Raw genomic sequence first — 17,280 nt, 5'->3', positions numbered from 1 at the left:
AATTACGGAAAAAAAAAAAATAGAAGGGCTCAGTAAAGAAATAGGAGAAATAATCAAGTAGAAATTTTAGAACAGAAAAATACAACCATTAAGTTAAAAACTCAGTGGATGGACTCAACAGCATAACAAAAAGGACAAGAGGAAGAATCCAGGAACTTGATACTAGAATAGAAATGATTCCATCTGAACAACAGAAAGAAAACAGACTGAAAAAAAATTAATCAGACTCAGGAACCTGCGGGCTTATAACAAAAAAAAACTAATGTTCATGTCATCACAGTCCCAGAGGAGAGAAGAAAGAGGGTGGAGTTGAAAAAGTACATTAACGATGACTGAAAACATCTCAAATTCAATAAAAACACAAACCCATAAATCCAAGAATTTGAGTGAATGAACTCCACACATGATAAGCCCAAAGAAATTCACACCGAGACACATCATAGCCAACCTTCTGAAAACTAAGGACAAAGAAAAATCTTGAAAGAAATGAGACTGGAACCACATCTTACCTCTAATGGAAAAAATTCAGATGACAGATTTCCCTTGAGAAACCGTGGCGGCCAGAAGGAAGTGCGCGGCATTTTTCAAGTGACGGAAGAGGGCTGTCGACTCTGATAAGTCTAATGTGTCTATTTATAGACAGATACTTTTAAAAGCCACTATTAAGTAAACCAAAATGAAACCTGAAAAAAAAAAAAATTTCAAGTAACCCACAGGAAGACAAGGAAAAAGGAAAATGCAAAACAATAAACCAAAAAAGTCGAAAACTGAAGCGGCCGACTCGACACCTAACATATCCATAAACATGAAATGTAAGTGGTCTAAATGCACCAGGTACGGAGAGGTGTTGGCCAGTATTGCTGGCGGGAATATAAAATGGCCTGGCCGCTCTGGGAAATAGTTTGCCAGTTTTTAAAAAGTTAAACAAACACTCGTTACATAAGCCAACCACCACAATCTTGGACCTTTATCTCAGAGAAATGAAAACGACGGCCAGAGGAAACTGTTGTTCGTACTGTCTTTATTCCACAGAGCCACAAACGATACACGACCCAAACATCCATCGACAGGTGAATGGATACACAGATCACCGTGGCGTATCCATCAAACGGAATGCCATTGGCAACAAAAAAGGACTATGGACACACGCAATGTGGATGGGTCTCAAAATAGGCTGAATGAGAGAAGCCCAGAAAAAAATGGACAATCATAAAAGAAATAGAGGAGACGGTGTCGTAAACTCGAAAGTATTTTAGCTAGAGCCCCAGAGAGAGAGAAAAAAAAAAGTGGTTCAGAAACTCTTACTGGCCAAATTTGGGAAAATGTGACTATCGGAAAAGAAATGACTGTAATTGATTGATTGAAACACACGAAATATGTATAAATCCAGGAGTTTATGATATATTTTAAAGGTCATCAGTCACTTTTAAAGACTTGCTAGCACATCAAATCATTTTCTGGAGATAAAAGAAAAAATCGAACATTTACCTTTCCTTTCCCATATGGACTATATTTCAGAGTAATCAAGTAGCCAATGATGCAAACATCTTTACATAGGATTCACAGCTAATAAATGCAGAAGGAATGCTAGAATTAGAATATGGCTACCACGGGGCCCGCAGTGAAATAGCGGGTGTCAGCAATGGCCGTCAGGGGCTGCTGGACTGCCAGGGCGAGGTTTAGGGGGAAGGTCTAACGGAAGGGCCGTGCGGACACACACGTCGCCTCCCTGACGTGCTGTGACACGTACACAGCACCCACCTGGGCTCTGTCAGAGAGGAAAAAACACCGGGAGCCACTCGAGCCGCCAGCTCTTTACTGTTTGAATAGAATGTGGGGAAAAGAGAAACACGTTCACCCTGAGGAGATGGCCGGACATCCCGAAGCTGGACGTCTGACCAATCTATAGGGACACATGACCTCATTTCTTCAATGACGGGACCAGAACAAACGGGAGAAAGTGAACAAATCAACGGCTGTATAATATTCCACCCCCCAAAAATCACATATGTTTAAAAAAACTGTTTTCCTCTAGCTAGACACTAGGTGATTGTCAATTTTTCATAAATATACAACACTGTTAAATTTCGTAAAACATTTCTTAAAACATTTTTTGAATTTCTTAATACTATCCCCTATTAGCACTGAGTTCTTTTATCATGTATCCTTCCGCAAGTATAAAAAATATCATGAAACAAAAACTACCAATAGTTAACATGAGAATATTGTATAAAATAGACATTCTCACCATTTTCCACACTAGTAACTTTTTAAATTACTTTCATGAATGATAATCTTTAAAAATGACATTCATCCCCCCTCTCTAAGTGGCGTCCCCCCTCTTTAAGGCGCAAAGTCTGCATCAGTAGAGGTGCCAGAGGCCCGCCAGCTGCACCCCTCCCCTAACCGGGGACCATGGCAGCGGCACGACCCCTGTTTCCCGCCTCCCACCATCACGGACCACCGGAACTGCTTTTGCCAAAAGAGACCCGGTACGCATTAAATGGCTCTCAAAACTTATCCTAGGTCTTTAGCTCATTATTTGCGTCTCATAGCTAGAATATTTTGCCTTTAATTAAAATCGAAACGCCCATAAACACCAAACCAGTTATCGATCGGGAGCGCTCACCTTCAACATCCAGAGGAAGTGTCTCGTCTTCATCGTCAGCTCGTGGGGAGGCGCCGGATTCGGCCTGCAGTACGCGGTGTAAATCTCCCAGCACTTATCGACGTAATTCATCAGGTAGAGGGCCTGCTGCTGCCCGTTGAAAAAATTGCCTGAAAGTGTAATGGAAAAATAGACATTCAGAAAAGTAACTGCGAAATTCTATTTTGAAAAAAAGAGCGGCGGACGTAATCCCATGGGTTCGGCGTTTACCTTTCACACGGCAGGCGTTGGGGTGAATGTTCTCAGCCATCAGTTTCGTGAAACACAGAAAGAGCGATGGGCTTCTGTGCCTGCGATTGTAAAGATACCATAGTCACCGCCCCCCTCCAGAAGGTGGGGTGCAGGGCACCTCCCGGAGCGTGGGGCAGGCTTAGCAACTGGCTTCTGATGTGTAGAGCATCGGAAGGGAAGAATCGTAAGTTGACAGGCGAACCCGGGCGGACACCACTTTAACCAGGGGGCCGTGGCTAATACCACCAGTAATAAGATAGAGCGACGTCACACACCCTGACATGAAGTGACGAGAAGGGCGTCTTTCCTCCTCGGTACCCTTCCCCCAAACCCGTAACCTCAGCGTGATGACGCGAAAGCAGGCCGAAATCCACGGGCCTTCTGCAGAATAACTGGCCGATATTCTTCAGTGGTATCAAAGTCATGAAAGACAAAGTCTGAGGAACTAGCGCGGGTTGTCAGGGACTGAGGAGATGTGACAACTACCTGCAGTGTGGGATCCTGGATTAGATCCCGCAGCAGAAGAGGGGCATCGGTGGGAAAACTCGGGAAACCCTAATAACGCCTGTAAGTTAGTTCCTGGCGTTACGGCCACCTTAGTGCCTTAGTTCTGAGAAGTACCATGGTTCTGTGAGGCGGTACCGGGGCGAGGAGTGTACGGAACTCTCTCTCCTAACTCGGTTGTACTTCTGTAAATCAAAACTACTTTCAAAATAAAAAGGGTTTAAAAACGATAACAATATCAGTTTTGCTCCGAGAAAGACAGGACGTCCTGGCCTAAGGAAGAGTCGGTTGTGGTTATTTCTGAGTAAAAACCCTGAGAGCTATTTGCTGGGCTGAAACATGACCCGGATCTGAAGGGTTTTTGGAATTTTAAGCTGGTGTCGCACGGTTTTGTGGTTCATGTTCGTGGAAAACTTTTGTTTCTAGTCCTTCATACTAGTCCTTCTAGTATGTAAAAATTACGATGAACGCCCAAGAAAAGAGGACATTATCGTCACAGTGATGGCTGGCTCTGCCCGCATCCATTCTCGGGGGGGTGGGGGGGCGCGGAGAGGGGTCCGGAAGTCGTACTCACTGGTATTCTTTGTGATGAATGTGGTAAGCCAACTGCAGGAGGTAATTCAGAAATGTTCTCAAAAGTATGGTCGTAAATGGAGAATGAATTTCTTCAACTGGTATGTTCATATTGGCTAGAATAAGAAAATCGGAGAGGTTGCCTACTGTTTAGTAGAAACTTATTTATTTGCCCCCGGTACGCAATTCAAAGAACTGACTCCAACAGAGTACTTTTTTCCCTCAAGAACACTCTCAGCGGTACATATGCATCCACCTAAAAGTTAAGCGCCACACACAAGATCTTCATCACTTCGCAAGAAACTTTCACGAGCCTGTGTCTCTGCTTTTCAGAGCGGTCTGGGCCACGATTTCGTTCATGCTGCCAATTCTACGTGGATTCTAAGTGGAGTCTGTTTCAAACCCTTAAATTTGATGTAAACAGGTATTTGTTCTAATATTTTACTTTTCAGGTGGATACTTTGAGGCTTTTCGGTCCTGCCGCCCAGAATTCAACTGAAAGGAGCAAAACCTTCAAAGTCAATTTACTGCATGAATTTTCTAATTTGAAATCAAGACCAACCCCAAGGCTACCTAAGGCCTTTTTTAGGCTATTCCAACCTCTCCCTGACCCTCTCTGCTTCTGACCTGACAATTTAGGGTGTTGTTACCATAGCTCAGGGTTAGGCAAACTTCTCTGCCAGGGGCCAGACAGTAACTATATTAGGGTCTGCGGGCCAGAAAGTCTCTGTCACAATCCGGTGTTGCAGGGCCCAAGCAGCCACAGACAGGCTGTGAACAAAAGGCCATGGCTGCGTTCCAATAAAACTTTATTTACAAGATCCCAAAGGACCTGGATTACTCACCGCTTAATACCCTGTCCATATCAGCAAGAGTTATTTTGTGGTGATGAAATTTGCAATCTTTTAGAAACCGCCAAAAGTGAAGCTTTGTCATCAGAAAGGTGTTATCCAGGGAGCGGTCGCATCCTAGGCTGCTGTAGAAGCTATAGATTCTCCTTAATTCTGTAATATTTCTTAAGACGGCATATTCTACCTGAAAAGAGAAAGCCAGGCATATCTTAATCTTACCCAATAAGAACAAAAGCAAAAGAAACACCTGCTTTCTACATTAAATGAGATAACATGCGAAGGAATAGTATTTACCTCTGTAAGAGCTCAGTAAATGTTACTGACCCATCCACAAGTCAATAAGGGGCAATTTCTGAATTACAGTTAAAAAAACACGCCGTTAGCCAGACAATGCAATTCTTAGTGCCATGCGATAGTTTCCTATCTGAACGGCAGCAATACAGTTCTCTTATCAATAGATCAAGATCCCCTCATGAACACAAATATGAAAACAAAATATTACCAAGTTGAATTTAGTATATAAAAAAAATTATATGTCAACACCAAGCGGTTTGATCCTGGAATTACAAGGCTGGTTCAACACTGGAAAAACCAATCAGTGTAATTCACATTACTGGCTAAAGAAGAAAGATCACGTGGTCATGTTAAGTGATGCACCTGACAAAATTTAACATCCATTCATGATAAACACCTTCAGCACATTAGGAATAGAAAAGAACTTAACCTGACAAATGGCATGTCCAAAAACATACAACTCCCATCATGCTTCATGCCGAAAGTCTGAAACGAGCAGTAATTGATCGCTTTACTAATCACCCTATCCGCCCCCACTCACCTTATTGTTTCTCCCAGGCCCTCCATGGCCTCGTCCTGCCCCAAATTCCCCATACATGCAACCCTGCAGCCTCAAAGTTTCTTGTTCTCCAAAACCACTTACCCGTACCCCACGCCTCACCCACCTCCTCCAGTGAAACAGAAAATGTGAGGAACAGGATTTGGGGTCACCGTAGAGACAGAAGTCCCACCTGGGAAGCTGCACGGGGCGTCTGTTACTCTCAGCAGTAAGTCCTGCTGTCTGACGTCCAGTTGGATAAACACGTGTGGTCTGCCCTATCTAAAGCATTGTTCTCCGGAAGAGCACAGGACCCACGCGCAGTAAGTGGACATGGTTGGAAGGAGGACAGATGGGTCTGAGGAGGACGCTTCCTGCAGGTCGTGACCCTTGAACTGAGCCTCGGGGCAAGGAAGCGTGAGCAGGATGTCCCGGAGAGAAGGAGAGGAGGCTCCCAAGCGGGGACCGGGGCCGGGGAGTGGACAAGGCGGGCTGACCCGAGAATGTCAGTAGGGCTGCGTGACCTGGAACAAGGCTGTCACCGCTCTTTGCCCTGCTCTCTCATGTGTCAAGTGGGACAACCACTGTTCCTGCCCGGTGGCTGCCGGGAGGACTCAGCGAACCACAGCCCAGGTGCCGTGAGGGGCGGTCAGACCCCGGGAGGCCCTGAGTAACCAGGCCGGAGACAAGGAACGGACGGCGAAGGCGGCCATCTGGGTGCGAGGGGATGTAGCCAGAAGGCGTCGGCTGGTTCCAGCTGGAACGAGGCTGCTCGAGAACCCCGCTCCAGAAAAGACACCCATGCGATTTTCAACACAATATCACTTGTATGTGGACTATAAACCTCAAAGCAACAGATGAACAGGACAAACGGACGGAGACTCATGGACATGGACAAAGGACTAGTGCTTACCAGAGGGCAAGGGGGAGAGAAAAAAAAATGTTAAAAGCAAAAGTTAAACAGAAAAAAATAAAATTAAAAAAAAATAAAAAAAATAAGAAAATAAAAGACCACCACGGTTTGACAAAACGATTCCACTCACAGATAACGAAAACCTAATCATGAGCAGACAGCAGATAAACCCAGCTTGAGCGACGTTCTTCGGAATAACCGCCCGGTACTCTGTAAAAGTCTCAAGTTCATGGGAGACGATGAAAGGTGGGGGCGCAGTCACAGGCGGGGGGCTGAGGGGCGCAAGGGCCGAGCGCCGTGGGGGACCCCGGGTGGGAGGCCGGAGCGGAAAAGGGCGCCAGGAGCAGAAGCGGCGAGACACGAAGCAAGTCCACCGTGTCGTTACGGGCGGTGGCGACAGACGGTTCGAACTCACAGACTTTGGCGAATGTCTATGCACCAGCCGGGCGTATTTTTATTTTATTTATTTTTTTAGATTTATTTTTTTTATTTTTTAGGCGAGGCAACCCTTGGTTGACCTCACAGATGGCAAGGACCTCGTCAGCTTACGATCCCTTATTTATTGATTATGCCTGCAGCACCTGGTCTTCCTAGGCAGTCTCCCACCCAAGTACTAACCAGGCCCGACCCTGCTTAGCTTCCGAGATCAGACGGGATCAGGCTTGTTCAGGGAGGCGTGGTCGTAGACTAAACATTTTTGAAGGTATTCCTAAAGTGTGAAATTGCGGAATCCTTTCACTTTCTGTGTCATATATTTCTGTGTAAATTTTTGTGAGCGCATGAGTGACTTTTGCACTTATAAAACAGGATATATTTTATAACAGAGTTTTTAAAAGACCCATGTTTTGGCATAGAAAGAACTCTAAAGTAGAAAATGAATGATAGGCATGTAAAACAAAAAATATATATGTGTGTGTACAAATATCTAGAATAATATAATGATCCCTTTTTTTGGTAAATCAACACATATATTTATTCATCTGAAAATTATATTGTAGGGAATGCTTAATGGCACTGAATAGCTATCGTTAACTACTATATGCAGATAGAGGGATTATATGGACAGAGCAATCCATTTCTAGATAGGTTTGCACAGAAAAAAAAAAACCTAGAAAAATGGTCACAAGAGTTTGTCTAGGTGGAGTTTCTCTTTCTCATCTGTATTTTCTAAGTATTATGTACGACTTTTGTGACTAGAGAAAGTAATAACGTTTCCCATTTTTGACAAGACTCCTGCGGCAGACAAGGCGAGTGACGGTGTCGGCCAGGAGACAGAGAGGGGAGGGCGGGCGAGGAGGGACGCACACTTCGGAGGCCCAGAGACGGGGAGCCAGGTGAGGTGGCAGCGAGGAAGGGAGCCGGGGCAGGGACGCCTCGCCCCTCCGAGGTCCCGGTGGCTCTCTCGCCACAGACACCATCAACAGCCGTTTCACAGAAGCAGCATTCGAAGCCCTGGTCAATGCTGGGCCAAGACACCAGAGCGCGATATGGTGGCTCTGATTTGCCACATGCCAATCGTATGAGGGCCAGGGACATACAGTTTTTTTTTCTCTAAGGATTTCTAGATTCTAATGATTTCTGAGGGCTTGAAGGTCTTTGAATTCTGGCAAAATTAGTGTCCTGTGGGGCAAGGTGGCCGCAAGCTAAGTTCTCAGACAGGTCGGGGAGTGGGGGTGACTCGACCCTTTGGGCTCTGAGGCTCTGAGTAAGTCCCCAAGTCCCGCCATCGGGCTTCCGCACCCTCGCAAAGCCTGCTCGCTCCGGGGTTGCCTTGCAAATCAACCGGCATGATAACGCTCAAAGCATCCGTCAGGCACGTAGAAGTCAGCCATCAGCCCTCTTTACCCAGGAGTGTGGCGAATGTTCAAGCCTATAATATAAACTGACCACAGGACAACATTTTTTACCTGCTTCTTTTCCTCTGGCTGGTCTTTCTCCGGGTACATACTCAGCAGCAAACCTAGGTCCAGCTCAATGTTCGATCCTAACACTGGGTTGCTTTCACTGCCATCAAGCTTTCTGATAATTTCTAGCAAACAAAGGCAGATATAGGGCGTAATTGTGAAAAGCAATGTTGAAACTTCTCAACGTTACGTGATGCCAAAATAATTTTCCACAGAAGTGTGACGTGAGAGTATTCAGGGAAAAAAAGCCTACTAAGAAAGCAGTTGCTCATGGGAAATTTCTGTTTTCTAAAGTGTCAGGCATATTTTGATAGCTGGATACCACAGATCATATAGATTAATTTACTTTCGACCGACAGGGGAACGCTCCTTACCAGCACTGGTGGACGATGCTGGACCCTGGCTCCTGAGGGCAGGATCTGAGGGCAGGTCTGGATAACCTGTCGGTTCAGCGTCAAGGTTCGAAAACTCCACTATGTGGTCGTCAACGAACAGGCCGTCATACACACGCCCATTCTTGAACGTTAGTCGGCCCTGCAGAGAGAAAGGAGACCTTGGAAGTTCGGGAAAAGTTCTCTTGGAAAATGATTGGTAAGCGTACATAGATAGCTTTTTCAAGGGTTTGGGGGTTTTGTGTCTGTTTTTAAGATATGCACTTAGTTCAGGTAACCAAGTTCCCGGAGTCTCGTGTAAACCCTCTCTCCTCCTCCACCTCCTGACTCTCCTCCTTTCCCTCTCCTGTCTTCTCCCCTCTTCTCGCTGTATCTACCCCACCACCTCCCCCCACCTTTAAGTACCCGTACGACATATTAAACTATGCTAGTGACCAGCGGAACGCCCATCGCAGACCAGGGATTCTCTTCGTATTTGTCAAACCCAGGCCAGCAGTGAGTGAGTCGGAGATGGGCAAATAACCCAATTCAGCTCAGTGACACTCAAGACATTTGTGGAAAGCTTCTCAAAAACGTTCCTTCTCTCCTTCTACTTAGTGTGGCGTGCAGACGTGAAGTCTGGAACCACAGCAGCCATGCTGCAGTCGTGAGGGAGGGGGCCGCATCAGGGTGAAGCCGACGTGGTAGGAGAGAGACGTCACCGATACCCGGAGGAGGGACCCTGACATCACAGAGCAGATCAAACCAACCCTGAAGCCCACATTATCATCATTCATGGAAGACTAAGCTAGATGCCCTGTTACTTGCAACCAAAACCACCCTCTCTCACACACACACACACACACACACACACACACGTGCACACCACACACTAACAACCTCTAAATATACAGGAAATCGATACGTTGGTAATTATTTTAAAATTCTTGACGAAACAGTGAGTTACCCTGTGCAGAACGGAGAATGCGCTTTACTGGGTAGAGGACGTCGCACCTTTCACCGTATGTCCAGCACGTCACCTGATCTTGAACACACGCGCCCCCCAGGGCTGCACTCACCATGCCGTGCTTCTTGTTGGAGACCCATTCTCCCTCGTATGTGGCCCCGCTAGCATAGTAAAACTTCCCGTGGCCGTGCCGGTACCCGTTCACAAAGCTTCCTATGTACTCGTTTCTCAGGGGGTACTGGGAGTTGGGGATCCTCTTCAGAAACCACGTGTGGGTTCCAAAGCCATTCTGAAAAGGAAGGAAATTTCCATGAGAAGTGCTCAAAGGATACCTGAACCCGTTTGCAATTAAGTATGGACCCATTTGAAGGGGCGAAGAACATAGACTCCGGGGTCATACAGAACTGGGTTCAGTCTCAGCTCAGCTCCTCACTGACCGGCCTTCTGACCTAAGGCAAAGCATTTAAATCCTCTGGATTTCATCTGTAAAATGGAAATAACACCTACCCTGAAGGTTGGGTATAAAGATTGAAGACAGTTCCTAGAAAGTGCCTGGCTTGGTACTGATTATTTTTGTCATTTTAAATTTTATTTATTTTTAACATACAGATTGATAGAAATACTCTCTCCTCAACTCCACTCTCCAGAGCGACTACTGCCTGGGTGTGAGCATTCATCTGTATTTTCCCCAGGCATATACCTATCGTACATACTAACTCGACATATTACATGTACATATACACAACTTTTCCAACAATGGATGATTCTACAGATACCATTCCGTAACTTCTGGGTATACAGCAAAAAGAATTGAAAGCAGGGAATTGAACAAAGTACCAACAAAGCACAGATAACAAAGTGAAAACGGGAAAACATCAGAGAAAATAAACTGAAACTGGCTCTTTGAGAATTCTGATGAAATTGATACACCTCCGGCCAGACTGATGAAGAAAAGAGAAAACACGAGTTACTACTATCAAAAGAGAGGGGGACATGCGCGTGGATCCCACATATGTTAAAATAATAAGTGAATATTCTGAACGGCCTTATGCCAATAAGTTTAACAACATCTATGAAGGACCATGTCCTTCAATAACACGAACTTCCAAAGCTTACTCAAGAAGAAATGGATGACTTGACTGGCATATGATTTACTAAGTACATTTTATAGTTAACATATAATTTACAGTTAATCTTCCCACCAGGATAACTCCGGCCCGGAAGGCTTCACTGGCATATTCAGCTAACCTGATCAGGACGAGATAATACCGACGCTACAAACTTTCGGAAAACTGAAGAAAAGAGAACACTCATTTTATGAGGCCAACGTTATCCGGATTACTGAAAGCTGACAAAGAATACTATAGCTCAACATCCCTCATGAACAGAGACACAAAAATTCTCGGCGAAGTATGAGGAAATTGAATGCATGAAGATATAAAAGGGCTAATATCGTGACAGAGTTGGGTTTATCCCAGGAATGCAAGGATGGTTCAAGGTCTGAAAACCAATCAGTGTGGCTCAACCTACCAGCAGACTAGAGTAGAAAAACCACGTGATCCTCTACCTAGAAGCAGAAAAGGCATCAGACAAAAATCCAACATCCATTCCTGATAAAATAAAACTGTAAGCAAATAAAAAACTAACAAAAACTTCCTCAATCTGATGGACAAAGGGCATCTATGAAAAACCTACGGCTAACATCCCACGTGATAAAAGACTGAATTCTCTCCCACCAAGATCAGGAATGATGTGAGGGTATACACAGCCCACTCCTGGTCAGTATCACAGTGCAGCTCTAAGCCAGTAAAGAGGCGAGAGGGCCAAAGGCCCACAGGTTAGAAAGAAAGATGCAAGGCTGGCTATTTCCAGACAATGTGATTGTCTACATAAAAAAATCTCAGCATCTGCAATGAAATGACTAGAACTGTCATGACTTTTGCAAGGACCCTGGTTACCAGATTAATACACACAAGATATCGTCAGAAGATCCTAGCTATGCAAACGATACGTCATTAACTACAGAAAGCGTTTCTTTCCTGTGCAAATGCACAGCTCCTGATGCGTAAATCACGGTCTGGGTCCTTACGCGAGGAGCCCTGGGCGTTATGGCTTCGCCAACGGCAGCACCCAGCTTGCGGGGAAGGCCTCTAGAGAGAACTCGATAACAAAGCAGCACCGAGGCTGGTTTAGACCCGGGAAATTCAGATTTGAGTTTCCACATTCAGCAGACCACGCCCCACCAGATGACGGCCGAGCTGCGGGCGGCCGGTACCTGGATGCCCTGCTCCCAGCGGCCGGTGTACTCCTCGTTGGTGGTCAGCCACCGCATCCTGCCTTCCCCGTGGCGCCCGTTGTCCTCCCACTGACCCTCGTATATGTTTCCCGATTTGTAACTAGGACGAAAGAAAAGAAAAAGAACGTTAGAAAACCATCGGTTATCTCCTATGCAACATTTACCTTCAAGACTTTCCTTTAACTGTTCTCCCTAAACACCTTTGAAGACATCCAAGCCGAGTATTTAAATTCGATGGGTGGGCCTCGTGGTGGGTAAAAATAATCATCTTAGGGGGTAGAATTAAGCACTGAAACGTCCTGATCATTTATTCAGTTGACAAAATGGGTAGGAGCAGGGATTTAACATCTTTTTAAAGGAATTCCCTGTAGTACTATGATTAGTTAATATTTTGCCCCCAAATATTTTAATCTTTAAGATATCCGACTCTTGTTAGCTCAATCTAAAATCAAGCAAATGTGTTAGCATTCTTCAGAAGCTATAAAACTAATCAGAGAGCCCTGATTAACACAGAAACTGAAGAAAGGCAGTTTCTACACACAATAAAGTAAAAACGGTGTGATTAGACACCATTTATTATGGTGCTTGCCTGAGTTTTCCATAGAATATTTTCATCACCACGGAGATTATACTGGGGTTCATTTAAATTTTCCAGCCTGCCTCTGTAGACAATGTGCTCCCCGATCTCTGCCCCTCATCTTTAAACAGCCTCCGTGAACACCGTCTGGGCCCGCACCCCCGACGAGGCGCAGTGGTACCTACCATCTTATCCCCCAGCCCTTTTTGATGTTGTAGACCCAGTCCCCCTCGTACCAAGAGGTACCCTCTTGATTGTAATAAATGGAGCCCTAAAACAAATAATATCATTTTTAAAAATCCTCATAAAACAAACACTTTTTTAAAGGCAAAGATAAAATATATATATATGAATCTAAGAAGTCAAAACTATGCAGAAGTCAATGTCACACTTAGGCAAGGCGTAATCCGCGTGATGTTTCTGATGCCATCGGAATATGGTAAAGTAGCCACCAAGGAGATCAGGGAATGAGATAACCTCACAGATCAATTACTCCTTAATAACAGAGTGCCACACGAGGCACGGAATGACTACGGCCATTACATTCAGTGCATTCGTTACATTTGTAACGATTCATCAAATAAGTACCTGAAGCAATCCTGTTTTGTCTTCACCTAGAATAAATAGTAGCACCTTCCATATGACTGAAAGTCACTCTCTTTGATGTAGCGAAACCATTTTTCTCTTATCCACTTGGACAGCTTTCTTTACCGCCTCCACATGTAAGTGAACACATGTAACCTTTCTTCGATCACCTGTCTTTGATGGCTCCCTCCTAAGGGACCAACCACGGGGCAAGGTGTTCAGATCTGCACTGAATGGCCTCAAGTTGCTTGTTTACTCACTGGTTTATCTCTGAGTGAGTGAGTGAGTGAGTGTGTGTGTGTGTGTGTGACTTTTCTATCTTCTCCTTCATCATTGAGCTGACCTGTTTCTTCGAGCAGCTGTACAGGTGCCCCCACCTAGAAATCACCATCCCAAACCCTCCGGTATGTCTGAACTGATCGGCCATGAGCTAAAACAAACAAACAAATAAACAAATAAAATAAACCGAACATAATGGAACAATTAAATCTGAATTTTTCTTATGATATTCTCTAAGAACATTGCTGGGTATTTTGTCATCCCATACAAAAACTAAACAACAGTACCGAAAGCAGCAACCCTGCTTAAAAGGGAATTTAAATAACCTGCATTGCCAGGAAAATGGAAAATGGTGCGGCCACTGTGGAAACGAGTCTGGCAGTCCCTCAAAGTGTTAACTGCGGAGTCACCAGGTGACAGCGATCTCGCTCCCAGGTACACGCCCGGAGGAGCCGAAGGACTCGGGTGAATCCTTGTCCACATTCACGGCAGCGCTAGTCACAGGCACCGAGGGGCGGAGACAGCCCGCACGCCCCGCCGCAGATAACCGTTGTTATTATGAATAGCAGTTTTTATTCGGCCATAAAGGGGGATGATGGACCTCCAGCAGGGGTGGAAAGAAGCCAGCCAGACACGAAAGGTCGCGGCTTGTACGGTTCTAGCCACAGGAAAGGGTCAGAACGGGCAAAGCCGTGGAGATGCGCGGACAGAAAGCGGGCGGGCGGGGTGGGAAGCGGGGAGGGGTTGGGTTCATGCTGGAGTGACGAAATGTTTCGGGACCAGACAGAGCCCGCGGCGTTTGCGCTACGCGGCGAACGTGCTAAATGCCGCCGAGTCGCTTACTCTAGATGGTCAACGTCACGTGATGTGGATTTCGCCTCGGTACAGGAACCGGCGAGCTTACGCTGCCCGCCCGCACTTGCCGCCCTCCGTGGCCGCACCCGGCTCCCCGGCCGGCCGGCCCGCGGCTGCCTCACCCACCTTCCCGTGCCGCTTGCCGTGGCACCAGTGGCCGACGTAGGACACGGGCTGCGTGCTGCACTTGAACATCCCGAAGCCGTTCCTCAGGCCATTCGTCACTTCCCCCTCGTAGGTGCTGCCGTCCAGCCACGTGTACACCCCGTGGTTCATGGGGATGTTCTTCACGAACTCCCCCTAAGCCAGAACGGCCATGAGAGTGACAGAAAGGCGGGAGTGGAGGGACCCCCGACGCCGAGGGCCGTTTGAGACGCGACCCCGACGCCGCCACTCGGCCTGGAAACAGCTCCCCACCCCCCACACCCCCCCACACCCCCCCACCCCCCAGCGCCCGCCCTCCCCCTTCCTTGTCTGCATGTCCCGTCCCCTCTCACCCGACCCCTCCCCTGGGGAGAAGCCAGGGCAGAAAGAAACGCCTGGCAGGCTGTATGTAGACTGAGCACTGAGCAGCAAGCAGGTGACATGCTAAAGTGGTGGCTGCCCCTGCCCCAGCCTTGGGAACTCGGATCCTTGGAACCCCCTCCGAGGAGGCCAATTCCCTTAGCCAGGCTTAGTGACCGCTGGGTGCCCGACTTCCTGCCGGAGGTTCATCAAGACATCCTGTGGACACGTCAGTCAGTGGCCTGCCCCGGGGCACCTTCCAGAAAATCCGCTGTGCTGAAGCCCGGGGCGTGTGGGGCTCCCACAGCTCAGCGCCTCACGACCCAGAGCCGCCCAGTTCTCCTCCAGAGGTGAACCCGCCCGAGGCGGCCAGTCAGCAGAGGAGAGACAGTGTGGGGGGCCCGCCTGCCCGCCCACGAGGCCAGCTGGTCTCCCTGGAGACGCCACCTGATCACCACTGTGAGGGGCCGGTGCCTGCAACACTGGCCCCCACCCGAGAGCTTCCAGGCACTGAACTGAGGCCGCTGGCTGGAAGGCGGGGCTGTGGGGGAGGGGGCACCCCAAGGAAGTCTGGCCCCAAACTGTTGGGGCCCAACCCTCGGGGTCCCCGAGGCCTTGACGGTCCCCACCCCTCCGTGATGGCAAGGGTCGACCCCCCTGCTCCCCTTGTCCGGCTCCAGTTTGCTGTACACGTGACCCAAACCTGCCTCAGTTTCCCTCACCTGGCTGTTATTTGAATGTGTGCTTTAAACAGCTTCACTACCACTTACAGACACCCCCAGGGTCGGCAGCTTCGTAACTGTGATTCTTAGGATCGGCGGTTCAGGCGCTCGCACTGTGGGTGGGAGCTGAAGCCAGGGCCCTTCCTTGAGGGGCAGCTTGGTTCTAGCAGCCAATTTAAAAACACGTATTTCCCCCAACCAGCAATATGGATCCCCCGTAACGGAGCACAAGCAGCCAGTAAAATTAGGGAGATCAAGATGAATGGATATGGGGTGATCTCTGCAAAACGAAGGTGCGGGAGAGAGTGTATAATAAACTATTTGTGTCTGTGAGAAGCAGACAAGGCCAAGCACACGCACAGAACCCTCTAGAACGTACAGATGACCACACCCGAGGGCCCCAGGCGGTAGCGAGTTACTTTCCGCCTATGTTCTTTGGTTCTGTGGCTTTCTTTGACCTCTGTGCTGAACTACGTTCATAAAGCCGTGTGTTGAGTCGTGGGGACCTGACCATTAAGTCTCACAATGACAGTTCAGAACTGTGACGTATGACACGCTTTACCTCATATTTCAATCCATCGGCCCAAATGTAAGTCCCTTGTCCGTGCATGAGTCCTTCCGAAAACATGCCCTTCGAAAAAGAACGACAAACCTTTAGGAGCCGTCGCCGATTTCACGAGACAACGCGTAAAAGCCCGGGCCGCCCGTGGTTTCGGCCCCCTCCCCCCTCCCCCCTTCCATCTGCGTGACGTGCTTGTCCACGCATTCAGCGACGGCAGCGGGGCCCCGCCGGGAGCTGGCCCCGCACCGGCGTCACCCTGTCCTAGAAAGGATCTGAGGAGGAGTTCGAAGAAGCCCAGCTCCCTACACCTGACGCCGGGCGGTCCCGTGTCACTGCTAGACGTGGGCTGTAAGTCCAGTCCACGTCCCTGGCTTTTGCAGTTTTCGTGACACGGGAAAACGAACATGTTGTATGTTAAAGGGGGGAAAACGGGGTACTAAAACCCGTGCCGTGGCCTCGACCACGGAAAGGCGTGCTGTGACGATCACGCATCGCTTTGGTGAGCTGAATGAACCCCTTTTTCAGGGTGGCATTATTAATAAAGGCAAAAAAACCGAAACACCCCCAAAGTGTCCCGCGACAGGTAGGAATCGTGAATCAGGATGCCATGCACGGTTTACAATCGCGGAGGCGGGAAGGCGGGGCTGGCGTTGGATGGGTCCGGAATTTGCTCGGGACGATGCCGAAGTCCTGGAGAGGGACGGTGGGGACCCCCTGCACAGCACGGCAACGGCACTCACCGCCACCCGACGGTGCGCTTGCCGATGGCCCAGGTGGTAAGTTTTATGTTATATATATTTTACCACAATAAAACAATTTAAGTTATGAAACTACGTGGCAATACAATAAAGGAAGGATTCGTAAGTGGGAAAAAAAGATCCCAGATGCTCTCTACAAAATGAATCTGCCCGTGTGAAAATACTGACGCCTCCACTGAGGGAATAAAAGGAACACGGCAAATTGAAAACATTTATGGCCAAAGGATGACGATACAGGGACTTTACTCTTCATTATTGACTGTGGTGTCCTTAGTGTTGTTTGCACAATAAAATCGGGAAAGAAAAAAGTCGAAAATGACTACTTCGG

The 17,280-nt window shown here is 47.6% G+C and overlaps 1 protein-coding gene and 1 pseudogene across 4 annotated transcripts in view; both read right to left on the bottom strand.

Moving 5' to 3' along the window:
• Positions 1-17,280, bottom strand: part of LOC107515913 (radial spoke head 10 homolog B) — a 34,293-nt gene that overhangs the window by 12,983 nt on the left and 4,030 nt on the right. For 3 of the 4 annotated variants that reach the window (XM_036224481.1, XM_036224483.1, XM_036224482.1), the window contains exons 4-15: positions 16,195-16,263; positions 14,533-14,706; positions 13,616-13,702; positions 12,873-12,958; positions 12,090-12,210; positions 9,927-10,103; positions 8,851-9,010; positions 8,480-8,601; positions 4,822-5,011; positions 3,978-4,092; positions 2,879-2,958; positions 2,630-2,778 (exon numbers count right to left, since the gene is read on the bottom strand). In XM_036224481.1, coding sequence (XP_036080374.1) covers positions 2,630-2,778; positions 2,879-2,958; positions 3,978-4,092; positions 4,822-5,011; positions 8,480-8,601; positions 8,851-9,010; positions 9,927-10,103; positions 12,090-12,210; positions 12,873-12,958; positions 13,616-13,702; positions 14,533-14,706; positions 16,195-16,263 — 1,530 coding nt within the window. The remainder of the gene's footprint in view (positions 1-2,629; positions 2,779-2,878; positions 2,959-3,977; positions 4,093-4,821; positions 5,012-8,479; positions 8,602-8,850; positions 9,011-9,926; positions 10,104-12,089; positions 12,211-12,872; positions 12,959-13,615; positions 13,703-14,532; positions 14,707-16,194; positions 16,264-17,280) is intronic. The other variant, XM_016155160.2, reaches the window with a different exon arrangement.
• On the bottom strand, positions 7,142-7,260 carry LOC118605920 (annotated as a pseudogene).

This window comes from Rousettus aegyptiacus, unplaced genomic scaffold, assembly GCF_014176215.1.
Source record: "Rousettus aegyptiacus isolate mRouAeg1 unplaced genomic scaffold, mRouAeg1.p scaffold_m13_p_7, whole genome shotgun sequence".
Taxonomy (NCBI): Eukaryota; Metazoa; Chordata; class Mammalia; order Chiroptera; family Pteropodidae; genus Rousettus; species Rousettus aegyptiacus.
The sequence above is the reverse complement of the archived record's forward strand: the minus strand, read 5'-3'. Positions and strand labels throughout refer to the sequence as shown.